The sequence below is a fragment of the Rhinolophus hipposideros genome, assembly GCF_964194185.1.
Source record: "Rhinolophus hipposideros genome assembly, chromosome: 25".
In the NCBI taxonomy this organism is placed as follows: domain Eukaryota; kingdom Metazoa; phylum Chordata; class Mammalia; order Chiroptera; family Rhinolophidae; genus Rhinolophus; species Rhinolophus hipposideros.
The window spans coordinates 16,803,176-16,823,797 of NC_138071.1; the positions used below are offsets into that span (position 1 = coordinate 16,803,176).

Below are 20,622 nucleotides of genomic sequence, written 5' to 3' on the forward strand. Positions count from 1 at the left end.
TTACAAGATAATGGAAAAAATGGGAGGACATTTACATCAAGAAAACACCCATGAAAACACTGATATGTAGATTTGACTATAAAAAACAGAAAATATGATATGTTGTACTTTTAAAATTAAGAATAATTTGTTATATTAATTTTCATTTACCATCCCTTATACATGGAGAGCTTTTCAGGAGATTTCTAGTTTAGTTTCAGTGAAGTGCTTGCATATTTGTACTGCCTGTACGTAACACGCACACTCCAAGGCATTTCCCCCCTTTATTCTTGAGCCACATTCAGTGCTTGTCTGATTTTATGACTTAAAAGTTACAGCTTTCCACTGCCCGCGCCCGCCCCCCCCCCCGCCCACCTGTATCCGTCAGCCTCTCCTACATGTCCCTGTTCCTCCTCTCCCAAATGCTACCACAGTATTATTCAGAGGCCTCGGTTAGTTTTCCTCCTCTCTTTATCTTTCCCAGGGCAGCACTGCAAAAATCTATACCATCTCACCTGTCTATTCACAATAACATCTTGTGCCCTGTTTTCCTTATTTTCTCTCTTTCTTATAGTCTCTAATTAAAGTAACTTGCAGTTCTTATGTATTAAAACTGAAATTCTTGCCGTTGCTGGGCACGTGATCAGGAGTAGTTGTGAAGTTACTGGAATTCTCAGGAAGCCAAAGGAACTTGTGTTTGAGGAAGGATTTCTATACTTGGGTTTTGATGTCATGACTTGAACAGCTTGGGTAGTCCTGGATTTATTTAAGGAAGAAGCAGAGAGTAACATAATTTTTCAATTTTAAATCTCTTGATAAATAGAATGAAATAAAGATGCTGTCACTACATTTATAGCAGTAGAACGAGCATTTGAGAAATAAATGTGTAATTTGGTACCTCTCTCAATTTAGATGTCACTGTTCATTGACGGATATAGTCCTGTTTCTCCCCCTCTCTGTTTCAAGAATCATATTCATTGAGCTATAACTTACACACAATACAATGTAGTATTTTTAGATAAGTTCAATGAGTTTTGGCAAATGTGTGTGCCCTCTAATGGGTTACCTTCCCCCCCGAGGTTTCCCTCCTGCATCTTTGCTTTTAATTCCTACCTCCCCATCCTGTGCGAAGTAATTATCACTATAGATTATTTTTGCCTGTTCTAGAAGTCTTACAGTGTGTGCTCCTTGCATCTGGCTTTTTTTGCTCAGCATAATGTTGTGGAGATTTGGGTATTTCTTCCCTGTTATTGCTGACTCATATCTCTCTCCGCCCCCCATATCCCAACTCTTAAAATAACATTTCTTCATGACTGTGACTTTCTAATAAGAAAAACCGAAGCCTCAGGGAAGTTTAGTATGAAAAGTTCTTATAGCTTCTTATGTCTGCAGCTTTAGTTAACTAACTTAGCAATGCTCATTTTCCACAGAGCCTGATACCATCTCCTCCCTCCCCAATGCTACCCTTCCTTTTTGTTTTCCCTTAATGTACTAAGCAAAGCTGGGAAGTGAGCTGGTTACATTTTGTATATCTTAGTGTGAAAGGCCATGGACTTCTTTCCAATCAGACAGCTTTACCTATACTCTGTAAGTTTATCCCCTACTCTCATGATCGAGCCTTGTTGGGTGTTATATGACATAAAATTTGTTTTTAACTGTTTCTATAGTAACCATTACACACAGAGGAAAAAGCTAAGACTTACAAGGACCAAGTAGATTTGTAAGGACCGAGTAGAATGTCAGAAATCAAATTCTAAGATTTTTAACTAAGATTTAAAATGTAATGGATTGAATACGTAGTCTTCTTAACCCAGAGATCAAAAAAACCTCCAAGAGGATCTGGGAATGGCCTGGAGAAATGTTTTCAAAACATCAAACAAAACTACAAATGCTGATAAAAACCAGCACCCCGCTACCTCATTGTTTCCCAGCCCCAATTCCAACACTTCAGAGGCACTGACTTGTACTCTTTCAGTTTTTATTTTCTAATATTTTTATGTCTATATTTCTAAGTAATATGTTTATACAATTTTTCTTGAGTTTTCTATTTTTGACACTGCATATGAACTTCCAGCTGTGGAAGGTGAGGAATCAGTCACTTTCCCCCTCTTTCTCCCACTCTACCCTATTTTCTCTTTTCACCCTCTCTCCATAGCTTCACCCTTCTTCAAGGTTAGGTTGAGAATGCTTACTTGATTATAACTACATAAGTATTTACAGCTCAGCCACCCGGCATCCTGTTTTTGTTTGTGTGATTTTTGTTGTTTCCTTGGAGATAGTGATTGAATACTCCTGTTGCCTTTTTTCATTGGAGCACCCAGGCCCCCTTTCCTGGATCTTGGTTTCTTCTGTTTTTCTCTTGTATTGATGGAGCAGACTCTGCAGTAGCTTGCTGAAATATGGTGCATATAAGGTTATGTTTTGAGAGCCTGCATGTCTGGTACACATTCTGATTCACAATCTTTGTCTTGTTCCTATTCTCTGCCCCCTACACGCCCCCCCCCCCAAAAAAAAAGAAAAAGCTTTTATGCAATTGTCTCTTTATCTCTTGTGTTCTTATATTTCAGGATAATGTGCTCTGGCTTGGGTCTTTTTTTAACTCCATTGTCTGAACACTTGATGTGCCTTTTCAATCTGAAAAGTAATGTCTTTTTTTAAAAAATTAAAATTTATTGAGGTTACAATTGTTAATAAAGTTACATAGGTTTCAGGTGTACAATTCTGTATTACATCATCTACATTGTGTGTTCATCACCCAGAGTCGGTTCTCCTTCCATCGCCATATATTTGCTCTCTTCTACAACCCCCCTTCCCCCTTACCCTCTGATAACCACTAAACTATGTCTGTGTCTATGAGTATTTGTGAAAACTATGTCTTTTGTTCTGGGTAATTTTCTTTTATTATTTTATTGGTATTTTCTCCACTTCATATTTTTCCTTTTTCTTCCCCTGGAACTCCTTTTTGGCAAGCATTGAATCTCTTGTATCCATCCCCTCATTTTCTTTTATCTTCTTGTTACCTGTATCTTATTTTTTTTATGTTTTATTCTTTAGATATTCATTGAATGGTATCTTCCAGCCTTTTTATTGGATTTTTTAAAAATCATATTTTTAATTTTGAAGAGTTGTTTGTCATTGAGTTTTTTTTTTGAAGCATCCTGTTCTTGTTTCTTTGGACTATCTTATTTTTGTCTAAGGATATTAATTATAGTTTTTATTTTAAAACTGTTTCCTGCATTGTTTGGTCCCCCTCTCCCCTCCAGTAGTTTTTTCTTTCTGTTTGTTTTGACTCCTATTTGTCCATGTTACAGGCTTTCCTTGACTGTCTGTGATCCTTGGCCCACTATTTGTATGTAAGAGGGAGGTACTACAAAACTGATGGGAAGCTCAGAGCAAGTTATGGGTCTTGTCTAGTGATGCTGGCACAGGGACCCAGCAGTTACCTTGGTGAAACCTCAGATGTCACTATCTGTAGGTCTTTTCACATGGTCACTTTTGCCAGGGGAAAGCCATAAGTTTCCTGTGTTGGAATTAAAAGTCAAGCTGAGTGTTATTGGAGCCAACCCTGGAAGGAGAGTGGTGGCCTCGAGGGGACTGAGAATCTTCCTGTTCCATAAGCACACTTGGAATTCACCCTCCTGTTTTTACCTAGTGCCTCGTACCCTCCCCTCAGCTGTATCTGGCCTTTCCTGGTCCAGATCCTTTCTGATTCAGTTTCTTCAGATCATAAACCTCCTATTTAGCCATTATTAGGGGGAGGGAATTACCTGTCAAAATACTCCTTATATAAAGTTTTAATCCCTTAGTATTCTTCACACCTCCTTTTCAGTGTTAGCAAACCCCACTCCAGACTAAGATTTTTCTGCTCATTTAGTGCCCACTGTCATTGTGCCACCTTCCAAAGTTTTGTTGCCATCTTTTATTTGATATTCTCTCTCTTGGTGTTTTGTGCTTAAAAAACATTCTTTTGCTATCACTTTGTTGGGATTTCAGGAAGGAGTACAAATAATTGGGAGCATCTTCAACAGATTTTCAAAGGAGTCTCTGACGTCCTCCCCCCTGCAACTGATAATCATTCCTTTAAGCCCCATCAGGACTCTTTTTACATTGCAAAATATCATAAAAGTATTACCCTAAAGTTGTAGGAATAGATGAGATGCTTTCCCAAGAAACTTTCTAATCTTAGCGTTCTGTCTTTATATTTTCCATGTTGGAAAAATGTTGAAATTTAGCTTCATAATCACCAGAAATATAGCGTCAGTATGTGTACCACCACACCAAATCTTGTAGGAGATGACAGATTTTCAGTTATCAGAAATGTTATAGACGTTCTAGGGTGATGGAAATAACCTATACATTGATAATTTGGAACATACAGGTGAATGGATTTGCTAAAGCTCATCAGATGGTATGCTGGAGATGTATTTATGCATAACCCCCCCAAAGCCCCCAAAATAAGACTTTAAACAAATAATAAATTTTAATTCAAATAAAAATACAGTGAGGAATGTCAAAAGTGTATGACAGTAGTCTGTGAATTGTAAAAGGTCATTTTTCACAGTTTATTTTCTTTTGATCTCTTTATTTTTCCATGTTGTCAAAATTAAATTAGGGTGAGAAACGAAGATATCCTCATCATGTACGTTGTGCCGCCCCTTCCTGCTCCCCCAACCCACCGTTTTGTTAAGTTGTGACTGTGCTTGTCACTAAACTGTGTAGATGTATGAGAATGCTTGTGATTGTCTTATTTAATGTCTAAAAATCAGAATACATGAGAAAAAATCTTTGGTGTGTTCTAATCCTTTTATTTTGAGATTCTCTCTGAATGTGTGGACTCTTTTCTGGAAATTAACCTTAGGTTCCTTTTAGTCAGTTGAGATGAATGCCCAGTTCCCTCGTTGTGAAGTTCATCTGAAGTTCTTGATCTGGAAGGATGGACCAAGTGACCTATCAGCTGACTAGGAATGGGGAAGAAACAATAGCGTGGACTCTCATATCAGTCATTCCCCTTTTAGATATATTAACATCAGTGTGGTACTTCCTGTTTTCAGAGTGCTTTATATCCAAAGTAATTTTTTCTAGTCTCACTCAAGGGTATGTTAGTGTAGTTTTCTCATTTCACAGGAGAGAAAATATAGACACAGAGACGTGGAGATGTATCCGAGTGAGTCAGTGTCAGAACCAGGATTAGAATTTTCAAAGCAGTCCAAGCCAGAGGAATAAACGGGAGGAGGAACGAGGACCTGTTACTTACGGTAGTCCCGATGAAGAACACTAACCAGATTATGGGTGTAGGCCCGCAACACTTGGGACTCACCCAAGACCCAATCTGTTTTGTTGTAGGTCAAAGAGAACCTGCTTTCCTGCAAGATGCTGTTGCATTGCAAACGGGATGAGCTTCGGAAATTGTGGATTGAAGGAATTGAACATAAGCATGTCCTGAACCTACTGGATGAAATTGAGAATATCAAGCAGGTGCCCCAAAAGCTGGAGCAGTGCATGTCCAACAAGCACTACCTCAGTGCCACCGACATGCTGGTAAGAGACATGCCTGCGCTCACGGCCGTTTCTGCTGAGATAGCGAAGCATTCCTTATGTTCTCTCTGAATTCCGTGATTCACATTGCACGTTACAGACTGCCCTCTTGGGGTTCATGAGCCCTTGCAGGTGAAGCCTGGCTGGTTCTCTTCCTAATTCCAGTGTTTAAAACGGCTGACGTTTATTATTTATGTGTTGTCTGCCTTCGGGGCAATGGCAGGAAATATAATGATAAGAAATCAGTATTTCATCATGTTGGAATAGTCATGAGAGGTGTTTTAGCTTCAGAGGAAGACAGTTAAGAAATCCCGTTTTAAAGAATGAAAGCTGCGTGCACGAGAACTTTAGGACATGTATAAACTTGATATTCTGCAAATTCTTTGAAAGTAGTTTTACATCGGGACCATATATTTTTTTTCTTTGACGTTGACAAGAAAGAAAATAACTTGGGGAGAATAATTCTGGAAGTAACTTGGGCAAGTAAGAGTACGGCCCAGCCTAGCCTGTCGAATCTATCTTAGTCCATTTTACTGCTTTTTGAATTAGAAATGAAAATTCAGAGAAGGTTGCAACTGCTGGTGCATGTGGCTGAGCATCAAGAAGATGAATAAAATATACACATCTCGCTCTCTTATTGCCCTAACTTTCCCAGGGCCCTCCGAGAGGGCTGCTCTCGCTCCCTCCCCACTTCACTTGAACACCCCACTTCCATCGCACTCAGAGTTGTCTGAAGACGACAGAAGCTCTCAGTAGCAGATGGGCTGTATTGGGACTTTCTTCTCCATGATAGGTCAAAGTCCTTTATCTGTATTTTACCAAATTAGATTGGCTGTAATACTGGAAACAAAACACTGAGAGGAATTGGGAGAAACAGGTTAAATCCTCCTAGTGGTTCTAATGCATTTCGACTTTCAAGAAGAATTTTGCTGTAAGTCCTTCCTAAGAAGCTTGTAAGGAAGTTTGGTAACCTAGAGACGTGCCATGATATTCTATCATATATCAAAACCTGGCCATGTGATGAGAGTGAGGAGTCAGTTTCCACAGCAGGAGGAGGTTAATAACATCTCCTCTTGGGAATTGGCTACTTTCAATATCTTGTTCTTAGTGAGATCTTCCTTAATAATGACCATAGGGTAGCTACAGAAAAAAAGCAGTCACCTTTCAGCTTTACTCTTGGTTTGTGCCTTAGGAATGCATATATGTGCTCAGTTATCAAGATTCAGTGATCAGAGTAGATAAGCTTACATATAGTTAGCATATAGACATCTGAATCACGATTTTTTGTAATGGGCCTGCTTTTAAATAAGTGCCATATGTTAAAAATGGGTTGTTAGAATTTACTTCTGTGTTCCTTATGTTCCTTTTAGGATTTTTGTTTTATGGTATTAGTACTTAAGGGCTAATTTGTTTACTTAAGAGCTAATTGCTAAGGAATACTGTCCTTGTTTTGACCCATTTTCTTAAGGATCTCATTAAATAGTTCTTTAAATTATTGGTTGCAAGTTACAGAAGTCTAACCATAGCTAGCTTAGGTAAAATTGCTTTACCCATGTAACCAATCTGCTAAAAGGACAGGCGTATATATGGAATGCCACCGGTATATTCTTTTGCCTGTTTTCTTCATTGTTCTCCTGTGGATGTTTCTTCCACACGTGGGCAGGAGAAAAAGCGGTGCAGCCTGTAGCCTTCATTTCTTCAGCTTTGCAGAGGAAAATAGTCATTTTTTCTAACTCAGAAATACAGGCTTAGATCTAGCTTGGGTACTGTGATTGTCAGTTCTAACTAAAACTCTGTGGTTGGGGGGTGTGGGGAGCCTAGGGAGTGGGGTAGGAAGGAAGACCAGTCACTTTCAGAAAAGGATGAGTATATGAGATACACTTTTCAGCAGTTCCTTTTTTCTACTTGTAGTTCTTTATATATTCTGTATACTAATCCTGTGTCTGTTAGATGGATTATAAGTGTGTTCTCTCAGTTGGTGATATATCTTTTTACTTGGTTTATGAAGTCTTTTGTTACAAAGAAATTTTAAAATTTAACACAATAAAATGTCTCCCTTTTCCTTTGTTTTGTGATTTTTATTTTAAGAAAAATTTTTTTCTATTCCAGTGTCATGAGAATATATGTTGTCATCTTTAATCCATTTAGAATCTATTTTCTTATATAGTATGAACTGGGGATCTAATTTTGTCTTTTCTATAAGTAGCCACTTGACTCAGACCATTTACTGAATCCACTTCCTACTGATTGAATGCCCTCTTGGTCACATACCAACTTTTCATATGTGCCTGGGTCTGTTTCTGAGCTCTTTATGTTGTTCAGTTCATCTCATCTGTATCTGCACCAAAGCCATGCTGTTCTAATTACTATAATATTATAATATGTCTTGATAGCAGGTGAAGACATTCCCTCACCTTGCTATTCAGAATTGTCTGTGCGATTCTTGGCCCTTTACTCTTCCATATGAATTTTAGTATCAGCTTGTTAAGTTCCACAAAAAATGTGATGGGATTTTGATTACATTTAAGAGAATTTCATTTTTGTAATATCAAGTCTTGCAGTGAACAGGGTATGTCTCTCATTTATTGAAGTCTTCGTTTATGTGCTTTACCATAATGCTTAGTAATGCATTTCTTAGACATACTCTATTACATATATTTTGTTTTATTTCTGAGTATCATATTTTTTGTTTTTTAAAAATAATGGGTTTATTAATTATAATATCTAGTTATTTATTGCTGATGTATTGGGATGCAATAGATTTTTCTTTTTTAATTGATCACATATTTCCCTGAAACTAATCCCAATCTTGTCCACCTGGAAAATTACGATTTATTGTTTAAGACTTGGTTCAAATTTCATCAAGTCTCTGAATGTCCCAGGTAATTAGGTACTTTAAAAAAAATTGTGCGTATTTGTGTACTAAATGTGAATAGATGCCTTTTTTGGTTTCCATAAGCTGTGTGTATTTTATTGTAACATTGCTTTAGTTTGTGTGGTAGGTCTTTGAGGGCAGGGGCTGTATCTTCCTGATTTTTGTCTGTCCTGTACTTAGCATAGGATAGCTCATGTAGCCACAGTTCACAGATCATAGCCACGGGGGTAACTGTGTGAGAGATTTTCATACCACTAAACAGAAAAGGCGATTTCTCTCTAGGAGCTCTGGTTTGAATTTTTCTCCTCCTTTTTTTTCTTTTTCTTTGTTTTTGTTTTTAATGGCAAGGTTCTCTAGTTTCTAATCTTTCCTTTTTGCCATATTTAAATGAACAACAAAAATAGTAATCATAATAATATGGATTGAGCATCGCTGGGTGCTGGTACCATTTTAAGTATGGTACCTTTATTAACACATTTAATTCTCTCAACAACCTTGTGAGAAATAGGTTTCTGATATCATCCCCATTTTTCCAGATGAGGTAGTTGCTTTGCATGATTTGGGGAGTTGGCATATCCTAATATAAAAGGAAGAGTTAATGGAAGTAGCATGTAAGGTGTGCTTAAAAGGTTGGAAATAGTCTTCAGTTTGGCCTTTTGTCTATAAGAGTGAATAGTACCGTCTGTAATTGCTCTTTCATTGGACTTCATATGAAAAAATAATCACATTTCCTTTCCCCAAGATTATGTGCTTTTAGAAGTAAAATCTGCTTAAGGCATCTGCAGGGTCCAAATGGAAACCTTTGCTGAAAGACATCAGAGGAAAGTGAAGACAAAATAATCCAGTCTTTCAAAACCCTCTGATTTCCTTGGATTCATTTAACAGAAGATTTTGCATTTTTATTTTCAGGCAGATGCCCAGTAATTTAATCCCTACTCAGGTTAATAAATCCAGAGTAAATAAATCAGTGGTGACCCATGGCTCTTGTCAGCTCCTGCAATTCCTGCTTCACCATTAGCCTGGTCTGATAGCATTAGCCTTGGCTCCTCGATGGGATAGTTATTTCTCCTTTTGATATAATAACCTGATTATTGCATAAAATAATTAAATTGTCATGACAGAGAATGTCTACAAATAGGCATGGCCTTTTGTTTCCTTCTTCAAGGTAAACAGCTGCGGTTAACTTACAAAAAGCTCGGCGTGATCCAACAAGGAGCCTGTATCCCTCACGTTGGAATCAGAGACTTGATTTATATTGTAGCCTGTAGCTTCGTGATAGGTACGGTTTAAATGAGACCTTTGCAGTCATTGTGCTGGGTTGATGCACGCACATTAATGACATAATTTCTGGTTGCTGCATCGCATTTCTGCAGTCTGTCCTTTGTATTCCACTCACATTAATTGAAGTAATTTTGCCAGTGAAGCGTGTTTCAAACCTCTGCATTTAAATTGAAATTTTAATTCCCTTATTGTCTTGAAAAGACGGCTGAAGATGCCTTGTTACAGGTTTCATTATCACTCAAAACACTCCAGCTGCTGGTTCTAATGTACAATGACTGATTAATTCTGGGAAGAATTATTAATATAAGAATAGCAGCTTCTTCCCAGTGGCATGAGCTCACCAGGAAGGTATTTCATGATAGTTAACATTTTTATGAACTTTTTTTTTTAAGGAAAATTTGTGTGGAAGTCTGCATCAAACTAAAATTGCACAGATGAGCTTTGAAAACCACTTACACAAGTTCTGATTTATCAACCCATAGAAGTCAATTCATAATTGCATTCAATCAGTGGGAACCAAGCCAGTGCGAGGAGTTTTGAGGCACTTTAGCTGACAGTCGCAAGGCTTGTGACTAAAATAATTTTTTCGTTTCTAAGTCTTCCTGAGATTGGAGAGATTTTGAATGTCTCTTAATCATATTGTCTCTTTTTTTATATACGCCTTTTAAAAACGAATCCATAGCTGCTGTATAGTCAGATAAAGATTATTGTGACAATCATAATAATAACTTATATTTATGTAGCTGCCTCTTCCCAGAGGATCCCAGAGTGCTTCGCTGAGAGAACGGTGTGGAGAAATCACTTACACTGAGAACGTGGCCGCATCTGGGATAAAGAGAGGAAGGCAGCCATTTCGTTGCGTAGTTTTCTAAGTCCCTATGATTAAAAAAAAAAGGATGTGTGTAGTATTTTCAAATAATCAAGGTTGTGAATGTTCGCATGCGTCTTACTGTGGGTCAGATGGACCTGTGCTTACGTCCAGCTTTGACTTGACTAGCTTGATGACTTGGGACTAATTATTTAATTTGACGTTGCTGACAGTTGGAGTTGAAATAATGTATACTCCCAAAGGTGGTGGAAGGGATTAAGTGATAATTAAGCTATACGTGTGAAGTGGTCACAGTATGCATACTAAGTGCTTAGAAGTGTTATTTATAATGAATTGATTACTTTTACTGATACTGTAAGAAACGATGTGGTTCTGGCTCCCATGTTATAATCTCAAAAAATGTTCTGAGGTGGACTTGTTTTGAGCTGATATGAGTTGACGTAGCTCACCAATTAAACATTTTTGATTCCTTGGACAGACAGAATGCAAGACTATTTTACATTGTATTCAAAAGAATTACTGCAGGCAGGGATAGGATTTTTCTCCGAAGCCTCGTCTGCTCTAACACACACACTAATGGACGACTGAGACCTCAAAGTTCTAGACGGCTGTTTTGGGTATTTGGCATGGTCAAATTTCAGATTCAGTGATCAGTGATCTCTTCACCCTCCATCAAGTACATGTTCGTAGGGTACCCACTGGCTGTCTAACTGGAAGCAGTGTGATTTGTTGGTAAACTGTCCAAGATCAGTTTGTTGTAAAATTACTCCTAATTAAATGTATTATTCTGCTGAATGTGGCAATTAGATCTAAGCCAGTTCACTGTTGGAGGATGCTCATCAAAACTGTTGGTTTCAGTGTTAGAGCACTTGATGTTAAACTATTCTGTGAGTGCTTAGATAATGGACCGATGAGGTTGTGTCTCTTGGTGCCAGGAAAAGTGTGTCGTTAGGAAACAGACAATTTTTATCTCAGACTGTGGCTAGGGAAGGGGTGCTCATACATGCACTATCAAATGATTAATGTACAAGTAAGACAAAAAGGGGCCAAAACACATATCCCTTTCATCTGGCTTGGAAGTTTCTGAGATCTCACTATTTTTTTCTCATTCTGACTCTGGAAATGGGATGGAAGTGAAAACGCTATGACTCTTAGGAACTGGAACATTCTGGTGAACTTACTGTGCTTATCCTGAAAGTGGTTCAGTGACTCTGCAACAATGTTTCAGTATTCCATATTGATTTCTCTACAACATGATAAAAAATGTATCAGCGATCAATAATGAAATAGCCGCCATTAACGCCCATCTGTTCCTAGTGTAGAACATTGCGTGGAGAGCCCGATACCGTATTCTGTGCTAATACTTGATCAGGAAAGCATCGGGCACATGTTTTGATAGATAAGTGACTGTGATGACGCCATTGTGATCACTTGTGTTGTTGGTGTATATGTGTCTGTGAAGGTGGTCTTAACCTTGAAGGAGCTCACACACCGGCAGTGGAGACAGAAGATGAACAGATAAACACTGTCTCTCATTTGGTGATAAAACAAAGGGGCCCAGGAGGCCTGGGGTGGGATAGTATGGTTTGCTACTTAGATGGGTGGTCAGCTGTAGCTGCCTCTCCCTGCAACTGGGGACCTCTTTGTCCCCTCAAACACCTACATCTTCTTTTCAAAAAAGATTTAAGAAAAGCTGAAAATAAAGTTATGAGCCAAGTAATCTTTGTTTTTGTGTCCAAAATTGAGTAGTCTTAGTAGTCAGCTTTATTTTTCTCCTACAGAGTAAAAACACAGGGCTTTGTAGCAACTATGTTTCTTGCTGCTCGATGCCCTTTTTATTTAGATTTGGTTTTGGAGGCCTGGGTTTCGAAAAGCCACATTGTTTGATGGGCAGCAGGTTATGGTATGAGCTTTCTTTCCCTTTGCGTTTGCTTTGCGTTTGCACCTTGATCTGCTCCTCAGTGGCTCCTTTTATTTCAAACCAAGTAGAAATTCTGTTTTGTTGCACTAAACTTCATAGGGTTCAGCAATTCTCAGTTGGCTCCCTTGGCTGTGGGACAGTGATTCTCAGACTCTGCACACTAGGGAATGCTTCAGGAATTCTAAAGCCCAGGTCACACCCTAGACTGATTACATTGAAATTCCTGGGGGTGGGTCACCAGCTTCAGCAATGGTTGACATTCTCCAGGTGATTCCAATGCATAGACAGATTTGGAGCCATTGATGTAGGGTACAGCCCGTGCTATGCAGTAAAGCAAAACTAATTGCCCTTGCCTTCCACACCAGCTCTCAGTTGTTGGTAACCAAGTATTTGCAGAGGAGAGACATCCCATTGTGCTCACATGCGTGTACATGTCATTGCAGGTACAAATGGTGCTTTGTTGCCTTCCTCTATTGCAGTTTCTGGATAGAGCTGATGAGTGTTGGACTTTTATTCTGATTTCACAGCATGGTTGTTTGGTCACTCTGAATGCCGTGTAACGTATAAAGTAAATGCTCTCAGATTGGGGCTGACTTGGGACTCTTCAGAGCTGTCTGTCATCTTGGTGCTGATTCCTGTGTTTTTACTGTGGGTTCTTATTTGATTTCTTGCCTGGATTTTGTGGATTGAAATTGGAGCAAAAATGTATTTATTGACAGGTGGTGGCTAGGTATAGTGCAAACAAGAGGCATTTAAAAGCCAGACGGTCTTAATTCCAGCCCTAATCGAACAATCCACCTGTTCTGTGAGCTTAGACAAATAAATCTCATTCCCTTCCTGTTTTTGAGTGTCCTCTCCTTCAGAGTGGATATACAAATTCTTACCCTGTGCATGTTATGGAATGGTTGTGAGAATAAAAATGAGATTTTGTACAGGTAAAGTGCTTTGTCAAACTATCAGGTGATATACAAATTTGACACGGTGTGGGTAGCATTGTCTTGGTCATATCACGGAGCGCGTGCTAGGTGAAAAGAAAAGGCAGTCGTCTGGGCCTGTTTTGCATGGAGTAGCATTTCTCTCCTAGTGCTTCCATCACTGATACATACATGTTACTTTAATCAGATTATCACTGTGTGTGTGTGTGCGCTCTTGTGCGTGCGCTCACACACACACTCTTTAGTCTGTAGGAGGAATGATCTAAGTCAGTAATAATATTCATGTCTTTTGCTGACACCCTGTGTCATATTCTGGCTTCAGCCTCACAATGGACTTGCTTGAGCAGGGTATTGACTGCTCAGTCTGTGGCCAGATGAGGATTCTAGATATGTGTGAATTGCCCCGGATGACAATGCGTGTTGTTCATGGGAGGCCCCTCTGTCAACTTGATGATGGCCTGAGCTGTTGCTTGGTTTGACCAGATAGGAGGAGCTTGTAAAAGAAGTAGGTTTTCTATGAGATTCATCCCAGTACTAATTACTTGTGGTTGCCTAGTTCTTACAAAAAAAAAAAGAAAAGAAAAAAAAAGAAAGAAAAAAAGCCATATCCCTCTTACATTCTTTTGTGGGATTTTAATAGCTCATGTTACTAAAGAGCTGTGTATAAGTGCTGAGCGTTTCTGATGGATTTGGGGCTCTTGCAGTGTGGGAGAATTGTCTTGATTTAAGTGTGAGTCTGAAGTGATTCTCAGACACGTCCTTTGCCAACTCTTTAAGAGGAGAGTTGTTCTGTAACTTTTTCTTGTCCCAGAATAACAAGATGACAAATGTAAGTGACTTTGGGATACTTGTTAAATGAGAGTATCTTTCCTAGTGGTTTCTTGTATTTTGGAGTAGAAACCTAGGTTTTTGAAGCTCTTTATGGAGCACTGATGGGCATTGAGAATTGAAGGGAGCTTTTTCCATAAGCAATTTTGAGTCTTCTCTTTCTCATAAGGTGTTGGGTCTAGTTTAATTTAATCAGGAAAGTAATTGTGTACAGGTCTATTTTAAGTCCATTTAGAACAAAAAATGGTTCTTAGTTTGATGTTATGCATCAGAAGCCCTAAACATATTCATAACTTTGGACTTGGAATTCTGCTTCTCGAATGTTGTATTAAAGAAAGAATTAAGACTTTTAATTGTTATGTGTTCAAAAATATGTATACAAGATAACTATCATAGTAAGATTTAAGGAAGTAAAAATAATTAGCAATTACTTAAGTATAGGTAATTGGTTTCGGTCATTTGTGGAATAATATCATAGACTAGTACCGTGTTTCCCCGAAAATAAGACCTAGCCGGATAATCAGCTCTAATGTGTCTTTTGGAGCAAAAAGCATATTATATTATACCCAGTCTTATAGTAAAATAAAACCCAGTATTGTATTGTATTATATTATATTATATTATATTATATTATATTATATTATATTATATTATATTATATTATATTACATTATATTATACTATACCTGGTCTTATAGTAAAATAAGACTGGGTCTTATATTAATTTTTCTCCAAAAGACACATTAGAGCTGCTGGTCCAGCTAGGTCTTCTTTTTGGGGAAACATGGTATAAAAATACTAAAAATCATGTATTTAGTGATGGCAGATGTGCCCAACATATTGCCAAATGAAAAAAATCATATTTAAAAATAACAGTATTTTTGTAAAAATTTTGTGTGGCAAATGATTTGAAGAAGTTTAAAATGTTTTATCTGCTGATTGAGAATATGGATCATCTTTTTCCTTTGTATTTTCAAGTTTTCCAGACTGAGCATATATTACTTTGATAATTTGGAAGAAAAAATAAAGATTAAGGAGAAAAAGTGCACTTCTGGGCCTTCCTTTTCTGTTTTTTTTTACCTGTAAAGTTGGGGCAGGACTCCAGTCATGACAACCTTTAAAGTTCTCTCACAATAGAAAATTCTGTTATTTCTCAGATACTGTCATTCTGTGGGGCTTGGGCTGATGGAATATCTTAGAAGATCTGGCTTCCCCTCTCTGCTTTACAAGAGGAAAAAAAGATTTTTGCTTTAATAGAATATGGGAATTATTTGTGGTAGAATGTGTCCTGATGGTTAAGAAAAAAAGGAAACAAAATGAAAACAAAAATAAGGGGGGAGCTCCAAAGAAAGCTTAAGAATAACTTAATAACACATTACGCTTTTAGAATGAGTCTGGGTTTCACAGCAGGAATAGGATATCTCTCAGGAAGCTAGAAGTCACATTTGATCTCTTTTGAGTTTTGTTTTCTAAGATAGATTTGGAGATACACTTTGAAGATGAAATTCACAAGTAAAAGGCCTTTTCTTTGACAGGGCTTTATCTTATAGCCCTCTTCCCTTCACTCACTTATCAATAACTTCATCTCATTTGCTTTATCCTGAAAATTCCATTATCTCCCAGGCAGTCTATTGCATTAAGCCCTTAGTACCTAATATCGCCTCATTTACATTGACACATGCTTGACCTCAACCCTTCTCCTCTCTTTGTTAATGCACCAACAAGCACTGATATCTCTCCCGAGCATTATCATTTGGCTGTTAGCTCAACTAATAACAACCCTTCATTTGAGCTGATGAAGGTTTATTAAATAAAAACACGCAATAACCCTGGCAGTAATGAAGGGAGAATGGAGGTAGACGGCATCCTGTTCTTCATGGTGAGAGCGTGCTGAGTCTGCATTATAGGTATTGGGTTTCCTGAGGGAGAAGGGGTCCCCGAAAGGGTCGGATCAATATTATGTTAGCATGCTGATTTTAAGAAGGGCCATTTTTGATTGCTTGATTTGATCACTGTTGATTAGCTACTGGCTGAGGATTGGGGGGGGGGGGGGAAGAGTTCTTGCTCCAGGCACTTGGCCTTGTCTGCTGCTGTGGCTTTCTTGGGAAGTCTGTCTTAAATACCCAACTGTCAATAGCCCTGAGGCCTTCAATCATTGGCGGAGCTGAGCCTGCTGGAGCCTAAAAGGTCTTCCTCTTCTGGGTTCCCAGGATTGTTTCTTTGTTGTTTGTGGACAAAGATTTTAAAAGTTTGTTTTCCTTGTATCATATATACCTGGGGTACCAAAAAAATGTGTGCACATAACTTGTGTTGATCTTTTGTTATCGGTTTATATTGGATGGTACAGTTTTAACACAGTTTTTTCCTTTCTTAAAATGTGTATACATTTTTTTGGCACCATCTGTGTGTGTGTGTGTGTGTTTATGTATGTGTGTGTGTATTCACACACATGTATATGTATGCATATAGTGATATATATGATGTCATATATATGTGCGTATATATGTGTGTCATATATACGCACATATACGTGTGTATATATACACGTGTGTGTGTGTGTGTGTGTGTGTGTGTGTGTGTGTAAGGAGACGGTATCAATTCTCTGGAACAGTCTAATTTCATATCTTTTAATTGCTTCTGTAAGTTGGGCCTAGGCAACATTTTCAGGATGTTTATGTCCTCTTACTAGAAAAATGGTTCCTTAAAGGAGACAAACTGATCTATTGAGAAGTGGTAAAACATTGTGGAATTATCAGAGTCCTGAAGGAAATGTTTGTTTTGGAGTTCACAACGGCAAACATTTTCTTTCTTAGGGAATATTGTTGCCAAAATAAGCATTTTCATTTGCTAGCAGATGGCTAATTTATCAGGTTGGTTTTTTGTTGTTGTTGTTGTTTATACTTAAGAGTCTTCTGTTTTTGGCTTGTATCTTCTATTTAGAAACAGTTGTTAATGTCATTTACCTTTGTGTATCTCACCTCCCCCAACTAAAAAATGAAAAAGACCAGTAGTTTCCTTCCTAGCATTTTCTTCAATGAAGCAGTTGTTGAGAATGGCCAACTTTGGTGTTTCTCCAGAACATTTGCATTTATTTATATTAAAGCCCCAAACTAGATATTTTTACCTAATCAGTTTAAGTAAGATTGGCAGAAGACAAACACTTAACTATGAAATAATAATTTCCTAATTTAAACTAAAATGAAATTGAGAAATAGAAATTTGGGGAAGAAAATTTATGGGTACTATCATTCCTAATTACAAAGTTTTATTTTCTTGTAGACTTATGTCTCACCTCGAGGTAGAAATTTTTGAAATACCAGACGATTCTTGATTGTATACATTTTAACAGTACCTTTGACATATTTTTTGAACTGTGGCAATATTTTTTGGAATTTGTTTTCTTAATGGGTAGGTTTCTAATAGCAAAACATGCTGTCCTGTTCAATATTATGTGTTAGTATGTTTTGTAAATGTATGCTTATTTTCATAATCCTAAATGAAATAGTTGTTTTCAACAACAAAACAGATTTCTGTTGTCTACATGAGCAGTTTCCAACTGTGTTGAGTGGAATATCAATATTCTGTTAGATAGTAATTGGTGTTTGGTGAAAAAATTCCCTATTAGTATCTTTTTCCCCCAAAAAATTATTTTTGAAAATATGTGTCACAAAGATTCCATATACGTTTAGTTGGCTTGTTATGTAGTAATCTGCCACAAGAAATAGTGTGGTGTATCTGAGAACTCGAGGAGGTGAAAGAAGAGATCATTTGGGGCAAGAATGAATGATATTTTGTTTGTGAGTTGATGTATAGAGAGCATTTACCAATGAACTGTTAACTGTATATTGTCTATTTGATCTTTCATCTGCTACGTCTTGCCCTATAATCTTTTTTTTTTTTTTTTTTTTTTTTTTAATTTTATTGGGGTGACAATTGTTAGTAAATTTACATAGATTTCAGGTGTACAATTCTGTATTACATCGTCTATAAATCCCATTGTGTGTTCACCACCCAGAGTCAGTTCTCCTTCCATCACCATATATTTGATCCCCCTTACCCTCATCACCCTCCCCCCACCCCCTTACCCTCTGGTAACCACTAAATTATTGTCTGTGTCTATGAGTTTTTGTTTCTCATTTGTTTGTCTTGTTCTTTTTGGTTTATATACCACATATCAGTGAAATCATAGGGTTCTCTGCTTTTTCTGTCTGACTTATTTCACTTAGCATTATTTTCTCGAGATCCATCCATGTTGTCACAAATGCTCCTATATCATCTTTCCTTAACGCCGAATAGTATTCCATTGTGTATATGTACCACAACTTCTTTATCCATTCATCTATCGAAGGACATTTTGGTTGTTTCCATGTCTTGGCCACCGTAAACAAAGCTGCAATGAACATTGGCGTACACATGTCTCTATAGAGAAATGCTTTTATATTTTTGGGGTAGATACCCAGGAGAGCGATTGCTGGGTCATATGGTAATTCTATTCGTAATTTCTTGAGGAACCTCCACACTGCCTTCCATAGCGGCTGCACCAGTCTGCATTCCCACCAACAGTGTATGAGAGTTCCTTTTTCTCCACAGCCTCTCCAACACTTGTTACTATTTGTTTTGTTGATGAAAGCCATTCTGACTGGGGTGAGGTGATATCTCATTGTGGTTTTCATTTGCATTTCTCTGATGATTAGCGATGTTGAGCATTTTTTCATATGTCTATTTGCCATTTGTATATCCTCTTTGGAGAAATGTCTCTTTAGGTCTTCTGTCCATTTTTCAATTGGGTTGTTAGTTTTTTTGTTGTTGAGTTTCATGAGTTCCTTGTATATTTTGGATATTAGCCCCTTATCAGAGGAACTGTTTGCGAAAATCTTCTCCCAGTCAGTTGGTTGCCTCATTATTTTGTCAATAGTTTCTTTTGCTGTGCAGAAGCTTTTCAGTTTCATATAATCCCATTTGTTTATTTTAGTTTTTACTTCCATTGCCTTTGGAGTCAAATTCATAAAATGCTCTTTGAACCCAAGGTCCATAAGTTTAGTACCTATGTTTTCTTCAATGCAGTTTATTGTGTCAGGTCTTATGCTTAAGTCTTTGATCCATTTTGAATTAATTTTGGTACATGGTGACAGATAGCAGTCCAGTTTCATTCTTTTGCACGTAGCTATCCAATTCTGCCAGCACCATTTATTGAAGAGGCTGTCTTTCCTCTATTGTATGTTTTTAGCTTCTTTGTCAAAAATTATCTGTCCATATTTATGTGGTTTTATTTCTGGGTTCTCAATTCTATTCCATTGGTCTATGTGTCTGTTTTTCTGCCAATACCAAGCTGTTTTGATTATTGTAGCCCTGTAGTACAAGGAAAAATCAGGGAGTGTGATACCTCCAGTATTGTTCTTTTTTTTTAATATTGCTTTGGCTATTCGGGGTCTTTTGTGGTTCCAAACAAATCTGATGATTTTTTGTTCTATTTCTTTAAAAAATGCCATTGGGATTTTAATGGGGATTGCATTAAATCTGTATATGGCTTTGGGTAATATGGCCATTTTAACTATGTTGATTCTTCCAATCCATGAGCACGGAATGTCTTTCCATTTCTTTGTGTCTTCTTCAATTTCTTTCAAAAATGTCTTATAGTTTTCAGCATATAAATCCTTCACATCCTTGGTTAAGTTTATTCCTAGGTATTTTATTCTTTTTGCTGCAATTGCAAAAGGAATTGTTTTTTCTATCTCTTTTTCTGAGATTTCATTGTTGGTATATAGGAAAGCAATGGACTTTTGTACGTTGATTTTGTAGCCAGCAACTTTACTGTATTCATTGATTGTTTCTAATAGCTTTTTGGTGGAGTCTTTAGGGTTTTCTATATATAGCATCATGTCATCTGCAAAGAGTGACAATTTAACTTCTTCATTCCCAATTTGGATGCCTTTTATTTCTTTCTCTTGCCTGATAGCTCTGGCGAGGACTTCCAACACTATGTTGAAAAGCAGAGGTGATAGGGGACAACCTTGTCGTGTTCCTGAACGTAGAGCAAAGGGCTTCAGCTTTTCACCATTAATTATGAGATTAGCTGAGGGCTTGTCGTATATGGCCTTTATTATGTTGAGGTATTTTCCTTCTATACCAATTTTAGTAAGTGTTTTAATCATAAATGGATGTTGTATCTTATCAAATGCTTTTTCTGCATCAATTGATAGAATCATATGATTTTTGTCCTTTATTTTGTTTATGTGATGTATCACATTGATGGATTTGCGAATGTTGAACCATCCTTGTGCCCCGGGGATGAACCCCACTTGGTCGTGATGAATAATCTTTTTAATGCATTGTTGTATTCGATTTGCTAGAATTTTGTTTAGGATTTTAGCATCTGTATTCATCAGAGATATAGGTCTGTAGTTTTCTTTTTTTGTGTTGTCCTTACCAGGTTTTGGTA

General features: G+C 37.5%; 1 protein-coding gene across 1 annotated transcript in view; it reads left to right on the forward strand.

Moving 5' to 3' along the window:
- The window catches only part of EXOC4 (exocyst complex component 4), a 644,300-nt gene that overhangs the window by 24,119 nt on the left and 599,559 nt on the right, over positions 1 to 20,622 (forward strand). The window contains exon 3 of the mRNA XM_081038731.1: positions 5,323 to 5,517. Within this exon, the coding sequence (XP_080894857.1) occupies positions 5,323 to 5,517 (195 nt within the window). The remainder of the gene's footprint in view (positions 1 to 5,322; positions 5,518 to 20,622) is intronic.